The sequence below is a fragment of the Drosophila obscura genome, unplaced genomic scaffold, assembly GCF_018151105.1.
Source record: "Drosophila obscura isolate BZ-5 IFL unplaced genomic scaffold, ASM1815110v1 contig_1, whole genome shotgun sequence".
NCBI classification, from domain to species: Eukaryota; Metazoa; Arthropoda; class Insecta; order Diptera; family Drosophilidae; genus Drosophila; species Drosophila obscura.
Window position 1 is genome coordinate 2,710,193 of NW_024542679.1, and position 13,041 is coordinate 2,723,233.

Here is a 13,041-nt window from a genome sequence, read left to right on the forward strand (position 1 = left end):
CCTGTCGGGCAATTAACAGATGTCGATAATTACGCGGAGTCGCGCCTTGTCCGACGTCCGAAGCTTCTCCGCAGTCCGCTGGCAGTCGGACTGAACCGACTATAAAAGCGCTCGGATCTTCACTAATTAACTTTAAACGCGCGAAAGTCAGCCGAGGAACCAGAGCAAGAGCTAGAGCCAGAGTCAGAGCAAGAGCCAGACAGCAGAGTCGTCGCCCAGTCGTTTCCGTTTACCAGCTTGCCATCGCCTTTGCCCGATTTGCCTAAAAACGAACACCAAGATGCAGATCCATCAGGCTGTACTCGGAGCCGCTGTGCTCGGCATGCTGTTGGCCTTCAGCTGCTCGCTACCCGTTCTGGACATCAGCTCGGGCATCGACAACGACACCCTTGAACAAATCCAGGCCAGTGTGAATGATACGCCCAAGAATCTGTAAGTAGCTTCAGGAGATTTCCATTTGCTTCACCCGAAGGGCTGTTAACTACAACATTCTCCCCCTCTTAGGTACGTGGTCAAGGCAGTTGTCTATGAGATCGGCATCCTCACCGAGGTGGGTGAGAACGACACGAGTTTCGAGAGCCAGGAGCGTGTGGACCTCACCTTCTACGACACGCACAGCAACAAGAGCCACATTGACCTCGGCAACATTCCCCTGCCCATCCAGACGAACATCACTGGCCAAGTGCTCACCGGCATTGCCCCTGTGAACCTTGGCGCGTTCAGCAGTGCCCAGGAGCTGCTCGAGACGCTGCCACTCACCGGCAGCATTGTGAACATCACCCACAGCGATACAGCCTTCTATCAGCTGAGCAGATCGAACACCAGTGCCGCTGACAAACCCCAGATCCTGGACAAGGACGCCCTCGCCCAGCTGACGCATGCAGCGCAGCTCTTCCCGCCGAGCAGCAGCATAGGCCAGTCGCTGCCAGTGAACCCGGCAGAGGACAACGAGGTGGCGGTGGTCGATCAGGATCAGGCCACCAGTTAGACACACAAACATCAAATTGAAACTATAGTACGCGATGCAGTGCATTGCCCTTCCATATACCTTTAGGATTACATAGTTACATAGCCATACATATATCTTTCATCACACAAACACACTCAAGTATGGAAAAGACTGGACGAGGATATCACACACACCCACACACACAGTTGCCATGGTCACACATCCCATCACACGGTTGGAATTTCTATTTCACTTTTCTATTGTAAAGTAAAAATAAATTTCGCATTAGTGCTAGGTAAATGCGTTCTCTATCCGTATTCCGTCCGCTGATGACTGGTGCTATCCAGGGGGTGCAGGGGTATCTCGTCTCATGTCAGGTGACTACTAAAAGCACTCACTTCTCACACCTCAGCCACGGAAGCAAAGTTTGATGTTGCCGCTGAATACACTGACACTCGCAAACGGGATTCAGAATTGCCTCCCAGCATCCACAGGTGTCTCTTATCCATACTTGTTTCAGTTAGTTACAATTGAGGCATTGAGGCTCGATGGTATAGATGGTATAATCTTTTATATTAACTAGGTTTTTAATTTTCTCATTTTCAGTTGTTTTGTTGTGTTGTTTTTGCTTTATAACTGTAGTACATTGATCTTAAAAGTTAATAGATGATATATATATATATACTTTAATCTTAATATTATAATAAGTAATGTATAAATATAAGTTTAAACTTGTACACGAAAATTAAAAGGTTGAACGTTCATTTCTCAGATCAATTACAAGGAGTTCATGTCCAGTCCATCTCCTCCTCCTCACTTTCTCCTCTAAAGTAAAATATTGTGTGTTCGAGGAGCACGCAGTAGATGAAGTGGGGTCAAGGTGTTTTGGATTATGGATGTGGGGCGGGCGATCAGGGTCGGGGGTCCATTCAAAATGTATATACATTCTGCAAAACATACAATTTGGATACTCGAAGTTGTCGTATAAATAGTTTAGTTTTTAACTAATTTACATGGTCATCATGCAGACGATGCGCTCTGGCGGCTTTCTTTCACTTTCACTTGTAAAATATGCATAAATATATATACTATATAGTCTACAGCTAAATGTACTCGTATTTATTTATGTATGTGGTCTATCATCGTATATATATTATATATTAGTAGTAGCTACAACTTCAACTTATGTGCACACTCCATTCCAAAACGTACATATATAATCCGTAATCCGTAATTACAATAGTATCTGTATTTGTATATCTGATTTATCTTTTATCATTTATCGTGTAGTGTATCCTGTAGCTGGTTAGCTGGTGTGAAAGATTTAACTGTAGCATAATTTAATTTAGTTTATTCCGGTTTAAGGGAAGGGAAGGGAAGGTTACCAACGCTTGTTCCTTATACTTTTATACACTTTCGGCTTAACACACTAAATGGATGTGACCCGTACACTACATCGCAATGGAAACGCGGACGAGGTCACGGTTCACACATCAGATCTGCTTATAAAACTAAACCTAATGATAAAGCGCCTGCCAATGCTGAAAACTATGCGAGAATAGGTATTTGGTTGATCCAACACGCTCTGTTTAATCTGTGTGGCCATGAAAGGAGAGATTAGCATCGGACTCTATATGGGAATGAAGGATATTGACGCACCTATAACATGACTCTCCATATTTGTGATGCGTGGCTTCGATGCGGGTTGTGGTATGATGGTGATCTCATCGTTGATCTTCAGCGGCTTCAGCAACGAGTCGTTGGCAGCGCCCAGGGAACGCGATATAGACGCAGAGGAGGATCCGCTGGACTGCGCACTGTTCTTCTTGCTGTCCATCGCCTTTCTGGCCACAGTGCTGTGGGCGGTATACACATGTGTCTCGAACTGTTTGTACATCCCAAAGGTGGCCGTGCACACGGTGCACTTGTACGATAGATGTGCGGGCTTCAGGGTCATGTGATGATCGCGCGATACGTGATTCAGCAGCTTCCATTGGTACATCTGCGCAGATGGCAAAGGGGAATCACAAATGGTTATGACTAATCCCCAATGATAATAAAAAACAAATGATTAACACTTACCCTTCCACAAACGGGACAGCGACCGGCATCTTTGCCCTTGTTGGCCGCCTCCTGCATGGAGCTCGTGACCAAGCCATGGGAGCCCAGCAAATGCCTCTCCAATCCCTGATCCGTAAAGAAACGGAACTGACACTTTTGGCAATTCAGTGGCGGTCGGTTGTAGATCATCTTGGGATGTATCTGCGCACAACACACACATTCAATACAAAAAAATTCAAGTTAGAAGTGGAAACACACACAATATGGAAACTCAGCTTTACCTTCACTTTGTGCATCCACTGCATGTGATTACGCAGCTGTTCCAGATCCTTGATGTAGCCATCGCATATCTCGCAGATAACGAACTGAGCCTTGTTGTTGCCTGTGGGTGTCTGGCCGGGCTTCAGGCCAACTGCCGCTTGCGGCACCTTGCTGGACGAGGGGGACGCACCACCGACGAGCGCACTTTGGCGAGGTAATGGCGTTATGGAAATGCTGGGCTGCCCTGCCATTGGCTTCTTGGATGCCTGCTGCAGAAACAGAACGTTAATTCAGCAAACGATCTTCCCTGTGTGTTCGATTTGTTTTTATTCCTTTACCTGCACAAGCTGTCCTGCGGCCAGCTGATAGCTATTGGGCATTGCGGAGAGTCCTGTATTGGCCACAGCTCCGCGCACTGGCGTCTGAGGACTCCGCACCAAATTGGGCTTAGGCGGCGGCGGTGCACGTTGTCGCATCTTGGCCGCATTCTGGGCGGCGAGGGCTGCTGCCTGCAGATTCCTGGCCTGAGCCTGGGCCTGCTGCTGTTGAATGGTGGCCAAAGCAGCCTTTTGCGCCGCTGCCTGGGCAGCCATGGCCTGGAATGCAAATAAAACAATTTAAATCGCAATTCAAGAGAAATAAAATAAATAAATGTCGCTACCTGATATGCGGTGGCTGTGCCCACAAGCCCATGCCTGGGCTTGATGCGTGGTATCTTGGCGGGTGCCTCCCAGTCGTTGGGGGGCGCCAGATTCAGTTCCGGTCGGAACTTCTTGGCGCACACCGGCTGATGGCGCGCCAGCTTGGCCTTGCCATTGTCCTCGAAACCACAGTTGGGACACTGATGGTAGGGCAGTGGCTTGATCAGACGCGCCTTGATATTGTGCACGGCCTCCATGTGGTAGACAATTTCGGTGGCATTTCGGATCTCGAAGGTGCAGAAATTGCATTTGTACAGGACGCCGTTCATGTGCGGCGTCTCGTAGTGGTTGGCCATGGACAGAGCCGACTCCGACTTGAAGTTGCAGAACTCGCAGCGTTTCATCGTGAACTTGAAGGGGGCGTTTTTCGTCTTGGAGGCCTGCAGGTTGCCCGACAGCGCGGTGATTGCCATCTCAAAGTCCTTGGGATCGCGCGTCAAGGATTTGCGCATTTTGCGCTTCTGGAGGCGCAACAGATCCGCCTGGACATACTCCTGCACGAGACCCACGCCAATGTCCATGAAGAACTTTCCGAGCGGACTCTCAAAGTAGTTCTCCTGGCCGGGTTTGCCGCTGTTTGCCGGATTGTTGGCCGGCACCACTCCCCCGGTGGCCGCCAGTGCTGCGGCTGGCTTGATGGCTCCCTTGAGGGCAGTCAGATCATCGTTGGCCTCCTTGATTAGCACCTTGGTGCGCACCCCAGACTCCGAGTCGTCGTCGTCTTCGTCATCATCGTCATCCTCCGACTGCTCCGACCACGATTCATCATCTGCTCGCTTCTTTTTCTTCTTGCCCTCGGCGGATGGGTCCGCTGGCTTGACCTCCTTGTTCTGCTCGGTCATCATATCGAATTCGTCGCCCTTAACCGCCTCGGCGAGATCTTCCGGCGACAAGGCGTACGTCGTCTCAATGGACCTGATCACCTCGCGAATGTTCTCCTGGGGCGGCTTCTCGTAGATGTAGGGCACAATGAACGAAGGCGCCTCGAGGACGAACATGTCGTCTGTGAGTCCTGGCAGGAGATTGGCATTGTTGGTCATGCTGGGCAGGCCCGTGAGGGACAAGGTCGGGGGATTCAACTGGGCCGCGTTGTTCCCCGACATGGGCACCAGCTTGGGAGGCGTCACGCCGAGATTAGTGGCCGCCCCAGTCACCGCATTGGTTATGGTCACTGGATAGATTGAGTCCCTGGGTCCCACGGACCCCGTAGAAGCTTCGTGTGGCATCAGCGAGCGGGCATCCTTTATGGTCAGCTGGCCCAGGCCCAGAGGCGTGCTACTCCGTTGCCTCTTGTTGCTCGGCTGCTGGTGCATGTCGTCCAGGTGGTCGCTCTTGCGCTTGCCAGCCAGCCCGCTGATCGAAATACTTGGCGGCGTATCGTCCTCTATGACCACACAGTCGTCGTCGTCATCATCGTCATCCATCACGGGTGGCGGAGGCGGTGGCGCCGGCTTGGGTGCCACAGCTGCCACTGGACTCTTCTTGATGGGTGCCGGCGGTGCTGCGGCCTCGGAATCAGAGTCGGAGGGTATCAGCACAGCATCATCTGAAGACTCAGCACCACTAGAGGCAACGGGCGGCTGCACTGCGATCTCGGTGCAAGCTGGCTTAGCAGGCTGCTCCTTGAGATCTAACATATCTTCCATTTCCTCGTCGCTGTCCTCATCCAGATTAACAACACCCATATCGTGGTTGCTGGCGGCTGCCTTAGCCTCCGCTGTGCTGGCCTGCCCGTTTTCCTTTTGTGTGGTGGACTTCTCCGCGGGACTCTGTGGACTTGCCACAAAACCGTTGAGGGTCTCTTTCTTCTCCCCGCTGCTCTCCTCCTCTTCGTCATCGTCTGACTCGCTGGCTGACTTGATCGTCTCACTTGGCTGACTGCTCTCCTCCCCGTCTAAGTCCTCAGCCAGCTCTGTTTTCTTTTCGCTAGATGCCTCCTCCTCCTCTGTGTCGGGCTGTGTGGTGGCTGCTCCCAGTGGATCTTCGGCCTCGCAGCTGTTCTCTGCTGTGCTGCCGATCTTCTCCACATCATCTTCTTCAGCGTCCTCAGCCTCTGGCTCATGATCTCCGTTGGTGGTTGCCTCCTCCTCCGCTGTGTCCATCTCTTCCTCACCCTCCGGCAGCTTGGGCTCCTTGGAACTGCTGCTTGTGATCTGTGAGTCCTCGCCATCTTCTTCCTCTGTCACGGTCTCCGTTTCATCCACATCCATCAATTCCTCTGGAGCTGGCGCCTTGGGGGAGGCCTCCGCAACATCCTCTTTTGTGATCTCCTTGTCACCGGAAGACACCTCCGCCTCCTCGTCAGCCGGCTCTGGTTCAGCCTCCGGCTCTGGCTCTGGCTCCGACTCCGCCTTCTCCTCATCGTCGGCCAGTTCTACCGCCTCTGTGGAGCTCTCTTCACTGTCGGCCTTGGCTCTGGTCGGACTTGATGCGCTGGCAAGCTTTGTGGTGGGCTCGGCCACGCCCTCCGGCAAGACGACATCGACTTCAGTCATTGGTTGTCTGTTCTCTGGTGTGTGGAATGTGCCTTAGTCGGGGTGTATCTTGGCGCTGTATCTTGTGTTTCTGGAAGGAAGGAAAACAATTGAATTTAGTATTGGTAAACTCCGCCTATACTCGACACTTGCTGATCGAAAGAAATCGGAAGAAATATTTGCAATAACTTAATAGCTTCTTCTTGAGACGAACCGGAAAAATTGGCACATGAAAGAAAACTAAGGTATCGGAGGCAACGAAAGAGCAGCACAAAGCGGGCGGCAGAAAGAGTAAAAATAAAAAGAGCTAAGACTGCAGAAAGAGAGGAAGCGGTGGAAGAGGAGAGGAGGGGAGGGGAAAAGAGAGGAGAAGGCGAGAGAGATAGAGAGAATAACCATCACCGAAAAAATTGAAAATCTAGGTGAATTAAAACCCATTCCAAGTTAGGGAAAGAGATGGCTATGGTTGGGAGGGGGGTGGGGGATTGGGGAGACACGGAGTCGAGGATGGATGGTATGGTATGGTAGGCGAAGGGAAGGGGGAGTTCAAAGAATGGATTGATACAAAATGGCTGCCATATTGGATTAAAACTAAAATACAATTTAATATGTAATGAAAGCATGTAAATTACATAAAAAAAACGTTATATGCAGGGAGTATTTACATAAATGGTTGCACATATCTATGTATAGATATATTATTACTTATATACAAGTAAATATTTACATACATATATGTATGTATGGTATGTCTGAATGTACATACAAACATACAGACGAACAGTTACCGAGCAGAACCAACAAAACGATTGACATACATACATACATACAGACAGACAGACCGACAGACACAAACACACCGACAAGCGAGCGCACAAATATACAGACATACATATGTACAATCTATATATACAACTGTCTGTATGTATGGATGCATGTATGTATGTCGGTATATATGCACGTATGTATGTATGTTTCTGTGGAGATACATACGGACACGCAGACACTGGGATGATGACGGGACAGGAGGGAGGGAGGGCAGGGCTGGTGGAGGTGAATCAAGGCGAGGGGATGGACGGCCGGGCCGGGGTCCGGGTGAGACGATGATGACGACGTTTGTGGTGTTGTTGTTGTTGGTTGTTCGTTGGCTTGGCGGCGTGGTGGAGTACTTTGGTACAGGAGCGTGTTTTTGCGCTAGTGTGTGCGTACATACATATATATTTATATATATACGCGTGGTGTGTGTGTGTGCGGGTTTATATGTGGGTGTTTGTATGTTATATGTACATACATATCTACATTTTTAGTCAACTAAAACTACGTTGCAAAGAACCATTCGATATTTGGGCAAAGTTAATTTTTGCACTGCAGCAACAACATTTTGCAGCTGCTGCTTCTGCATCTTGTTGTGACGGTGCGGTGGCGTCGCCCACGCCAAGTGGCCAAGTAGCCGGACTTACATTTACATTGCATTTCACAGTTGGCAGGTTGCTGTTGTCCTTACGTTGTTCCTTAATATGCAACAACTCTCAAAAGGATCGCTCTAGCACGCTTAATTCCAAACAACACAAATTCTTTTCGTGGGGGTGAAGAAAAAAAATGGAAAGAACGCCGAGATAAAGCGCGACACAAAACGACAAACAAGGCAAACTGGAAATGTGTGAGGCGGAAAAAGCAAAAACAGAGTTGCATAGAACAGCCGGGCGCACAGGGTTGCAACCGGTGCTGGGACGAACAATCGGAAATCGATAACGCCTAAATGCGAAAAATTGAACAAGTGCCATATGGATTTCATTAATTAATTTGTATTTTAAGGCCGTTCCTCTGCCATTCGACCTGTCTCCCAGCTGCTGCTGACATAAACATCTTTGGCGGTTGCCGGCCGTGCCCGAGAGCACTGAATGGAGAGAGAGAGCACAAAACACAAGCAGAGTGCAGTGTGTTTGCGCTCTAAAATAGCGAATGGCAGTGTGAAGCGCATGGCAATTGGTGCGAGTGTGTTGGTGGGCCATGTGAATGGACGGTACAGGGAGGGAAAACAAATTTGACAATTGTACGCGCGCCACGAACGAAATGAACAAAACAAAACTGAAACGGCATTGCCTTGTCGCGTCGCCGGTGTAGTTGATAGATTTATACGTTTCGTGTCTCTCCTTTCTGCATGTGCAGATATTTGAAATTAGCCCGCGCGAAACGTACGATGATGGTGATGATGTGGATATCGGATATTATTGCTGATGGGAAAATAGTTACAGCTCCAAGACGGAAACTCTCCCGACCCCACACACACACACGCACGCACACATAGCGTCTTAAACTCAATCACGATACTTTTTGCTGGCGCTGCTGATGCTTCTTCTTCTCCTCCAACTTATTTCAGATTACGTTGCCTCTCTTTCGCTCCCATGCGTACATATGTATGTCTATATATATACATTTATATATATATATATATATGTATATATCTACGTATGTACATCGTACACAGCTACACACATTCATATGTATATACATACATACATGAGAGTATGTGTGCGATTTGGTCTATATGCAAGTAGAAAATTTGAAAGTAACCCGCTTCTCACCCCCGTGATCGGTGATGGCTTATATGTATGTATGTAGTACTGGGTTCATTAAAGACTCAAACTATCCGCTATAATGCCCTGGTAACAAGCGTTTTATGTTATACATACACGTGACCTTTTCTGATAAAATATATCTGAATTCTAATTTGTAACCATGGGATGTTCAACTGATGGGAAGTAATATTTTTAGCTGAACCGAAGGATCAAACTAGGTTTTATTATTTGTGTGCATTAATTATCTTTTGTGGGATAACAGTTTGAGGGGAAAATTGATGATTAAGAGAACGATGGGATGTGTCATATGGAAATGAGCCTTGCAGATTAAAAGATTAAAATTTAAATGTAACCTAAATATTTAAGTGGGAAAACCAAACTAATATTGCCGTTTTCTATAGTTCTAATCAACAGTTTCTAGAAACTCTAAACATACAAATTTTAGGGATCCGGGACATGGTTTATCCCTTGAATTTTCGCACACAGTTCTAGCCACTCACCTAATCATTCACTGGAAACAAACTCAACTCGCGGGACGGGGGCTGGAACTGCACAGTAACTGGAAGCTGGAACTGGATAACTGAAAGGACTCGCCTAATCCTCTCCGCCTTCGTTGTCCTCTTCGTCCTCGTTAAACGACAATTTGCTGCTGCTGATGGCGGCGGCCTTGGATTTGTTGCTTCCCTTATCGGATTTCTTGCTCTTCTTGGGCTTGGTTTTATCAGCCTCCTCCTCGACTTTGGGTTGCTTTACGCGCTGCTTGAAGACAATGGGTTGGGACAAGTCCGCACGCTTCTCAGCAAGCTCTGCAAGTGGGAGGGATGGGATGGTAAGGTAAAAGGTAGATTAGAAAATTGCACATAAATCGGTTTAAATCGCAATATGCCAATGATGGGGCAACAGAGCTCTGCCACATACAACCTACATATCCTGTGCCCGCCCCCTGCTCTGCAGAGCCACAAGATGTTTCTCTTGTGCGAGCCCTGTCACTCCTCCCCCCTGTGCTCTACCATCGGATTCGCAACCCGAACGACAAAACGGACAACTGCTAGCCCCCGCCACGCTCCCCGTTCAGCAACCAACTACCTCCTCCACGTCCACGTCGTTGTCGTCGTCGTCAAGCCACTTGCCGTACTCTTTGCTCGCTTGTTTCGTTCATCATTGCCTCTCCTCTTTGCCTGCTTCCTTCGTTCGTTCTTTCACACGTTTTCACCCGATTTTCTGCGCCACAGTGTCCAAGTGGAGAGACGGGACGGTATGGGACGCGTTGGAGACTGTTGAGCGACTGTGGCGGGCAACAAAGCGACAAACCAACCGACAAGCAGCAAGAAGCAGCGAGCGGCAGGCAGCGGCAGCTGTTGTTGGGCCGCTGTTATTTGTTAACTTCTTTGCCGGCTGCTTTATCGTGCGCTCCACTTTGACTATGATTTTCATCACATGCTTTGCTTTGGCGGAGCGCCCCAATGAAAATGTCAGTGTGTATGCCTTGGCCATTGTCTAAGTATTCCGTGTCCGTGTGGGCGTTTGTGTAACTGTGTGTGAGTGTGTGTCGGTGCGAGGGTGCTCCGCTGGCCACGAATCTCCGCCAGGAATGAGACGGGTACTGGGGAACGGGTGCTGCCACGGCAACCATGACGGCACGCCAGGCTAGTCCAGACCAGGTGGAAGGGCAACGCAACGCCAGCTCCTGACGGGCGGGCGGGCGTGTCAAATAGCAAACTCCCAGCCAGAAACATTTTCGAGGTTAGGATTGATGAAGTTATCATCAAAAAATCGAATTTTCCATTGCCAAATTCTTTCAGCACAATCGAATGCATCTGAAAACCGTTTTCTTTTTCTCTGTCAAATAACTCACGCACCAGAGCAAATTCAAAATGTGGAACGGGCGCCGATTCTGCGATTGTTTTTCGATTTTCACAGTTGCGATTTGGATATTTTCTTCTATTTTATTTAAATTTTCAATTTCAATTTCAGTTGCAAAAATGCAAAGACACACACACACAAACACGCGCGCACGTAGCATATACAAACGGCTGTATATATGTATGTAAGTATATATGGTATATATATACTATATAGTATAGGGAGAGAGAAGGGAATATGAGAAAGAAGCGTGGAACGACCGCCGCTCAACGGAACTGAAAAAACACTGCCACAAACAACTACATCCTACCTACGCAAACGCTGGCGCGTACATATATATGCCGGATGGCTGCGAGAGTGTGTGTGTGTATGCATACCTTTGGCGGCTAATCGTTTCTCCTCGAGTGCCTCAGCAGCTGAGAGATCACCGTCCTGCAGCACCACCACCTGGGGCTGTTCGTCCTCCCTTTCTGGCCGTTCCTCGCCAGAGTCCGTGTCCGCTGGGTCCTCGTCTTCGAGTCGTTGGCGCTATTCCAAAAGAAGCACACAGAGCAGGCACGTTTGGTTTGGGTCATGAGGGCGGCGCTTTGGAGTGGAGGGCACATTCTTACCTTTGTGTCGACGGAGGGCCCCTCTTTGTAGCCGATTTCCGCCTTCAGTTTGGCCAAAAAACTGGGTTCCTGCGGCTTGACGTAGGTTATATTGTTTCGCTTGGACATAGCAACGTCATGAGCATCTATTTCACACGAACTTCTCGCGGGTTTATATTTTTATTTTGATTGCTTCTAGCACGATTAAGGGGAGGGAGTCGGCTGTGGACCAGCTGACTGCAGATAGTAGTGTTGGAAAGCGCTCAACCATGGTAGCTGTCGAGTTTGCTGCGAGAGCTACCACGGTCTTCGCGTTAGTGCTAAATTTATTGTCGAGTGGGCTGTTACTTTTTGAATTTGAACGCGCAAGCATCCCGAATGTTTTGTACTTCTGAAATATATAGAGATATGCTCTGTCCGCGGAACTTCGCAATCTGATGGTACTTCCATCTCGATTCCCAGAGCTCTGCAATCAATTTGCAGATTACCACAGCCCCCACTCTCACTCCCTCTCCATCCGTGTTCTGCCGTGGTGCAACAGCAACAAATGGGCACAGCAAAGTGCCGCATAACTTGCAAATTTTCCACTTCACCTGCAATTCGATGCCCGGGAAACAAATTTGATCAAAACTGACAGCAGAACAATACACAGCGGCATTCATCAACGTCAGTGGCTTCCATTTGCCGTCGCTGTCGTATGCAGAACATTCATCTGCTCAGAGCCGCCCCGCCCCGCCCCTCCCCTTCCACATGCAACACCGAACATAATAAATCATCTGCAAATTGATTTCAAAACTTCGACAGCTAACAAAAAACTGCAGGCAAAAAAAAAAAAAACAAACAGTGCAAAATGAAATCTGCACCAAAACTGGTGAAATTTTATGAGCTGCAGCATGGCATCTGCTGTCTGCTGTCTGCCGTCTGCTGTCTGATGTCCAAAAAGCAACCCAAAAGCAACGCAATCGGCCCCCCCCCCCATCTGGTTTCCCCAAAGGGTTTTTGTCAGGTCCCTAAACTAATATCAAATTGATAGCTTTTAAATTTGATTTCGCGTCTTATCACCGAAACTCGCTTAAGCGAGCTAGTTGCAGCGTTTTGCTGGTGGCAAAACAAATGGAGCGTGTGTGCGAGCCCCACCCCATGCCAGCACCCTCTCATGCATTAAAAATGAGGCAGCAGCAGCAGCAGGCAAAGCATTTTATGCTGCATGTGCAACGTGGCGTATGCTTGTTGTGCTTTTGCTGGTTTCTACTCCAGTTCTGGCCTTCACGGTGCTTCTACCAGGTGCATTCCTTTGGCTCAGTGTAGGCTTCAGTCACATGGATTGGTGGCCCCAACTAATATCGAGCACTCTTCAGCGAGGCACGGCACGGTGCTCTGCCTCTGCCTCTCCGCCTCTCCGCCTCTCCTCCTCTCTGCTTCTGCTGTTCCGTTCGCCTCAGGAAAATTGTTATCACAGACTGCATCCGGAAGCGGCAGCAGCCGAAGCCGCTCGTGTGCTGTGCTGCATGCAACTCGGCTATTTGCCGTTCAGCATTTTCTGTTTTCAGTGCCGCCACGATT

General features: G+C 49.0%; 3 protein-coding genes across 5 annotated transcripts; 1 reads left to right on the plus strand and 2 right to left on the minus strand.

The window, feature by feature from the left end:
- Nucleotides 1-125: 125 nt before the first annotated feature.
- LOC111081177 lies at nucleotides 126-1,241 on the plus strand. Its single transcript, XM_022377166.2, has 2 exons — nucleotides 126-432; nucleotides 505-1,241. Exons 1-2 carry the CDS (start codon nucleotides 281-283, stop codon nucleotides 986-988), a joined length of 636 nt encoding a protein of 211 aa, XP_022232858.2. The 5' UTR covers nucleotides 126-280; the 3' UTR covers nucleotides 989-1,241.
- A 795-nt stretch (nucleotides 1,242-2,036) lies between these two features.
- On the minus strand, nucleotides 2,037-9,613 carry LOC111081176. Of its 3 annotated transcripts, none has more exons than XM_022377165.2 (7): nucleotides 9,526-9,613; nucleotides 3,933-6,537; nucleotides 3,610-3,867; nucleotides 3,292-3,537; nucleotides 3,032-3,211; nucleotides 2,609-2,951; nucleotides 2,037-2,543 (listed from the first exon to the last, which is right to left on the minus strand). In XM_022377165.2, exons 2-7 carry the CDS (start codon nucleotides 6,465-6,467, stop codon nucleotides 2,539-2,541), a joined length of 3,567 nt encoding a protein of 1,188 aa, XP_022232857.2. In that variant the 5' UTR covers nucleotides 6,468-6,537; nucleotides 9,526-9,613; the 3' UTR covers nucleotides 2,037-2,538. The 3 variants fall into 3 exon arrangements, with proteins under 3 accessions (XP_022232857.2, XP_022232855.2, XP_022232856.2); XM_022377163.2 differs by having other exon boundaries at nucleotides 3,292-3,540; XM_022377164.2 differs by lacking the exon at nucleotides 9,526-9,613 and adding an exon at nucleotides 7,907-8,085 and having other exon boundaries at nucleotides 3,292-3,540.
- LOC111081178 (uncharacterized protein KIAA1143 homolog) lies at nucleotides 9,532-11,697 on the minus strand. Its single transcript, XM_022377168.2, has 3 exons — nucleotides 11,500-11,697; nucleotides 11,266-11,416; nucleotides 9,532-9,831 (listed from the first exon to the last, which is right to left on the minus strand). Exons 1-3 carry the CDS (start codon nucleotides 11,605-11,607, stop codon nucleotides 9,620-9,622), a joined length of 471 nt encoding a protein of 156 aa, XP_022232860.2. The 5' UTR covers nucleotides 11,608-11,697; the 3' UTR covers nucleotides 9,532-9,619.
- Nucleotides 11,698-13,041: the final 1,344 nt, after the last annotated feature.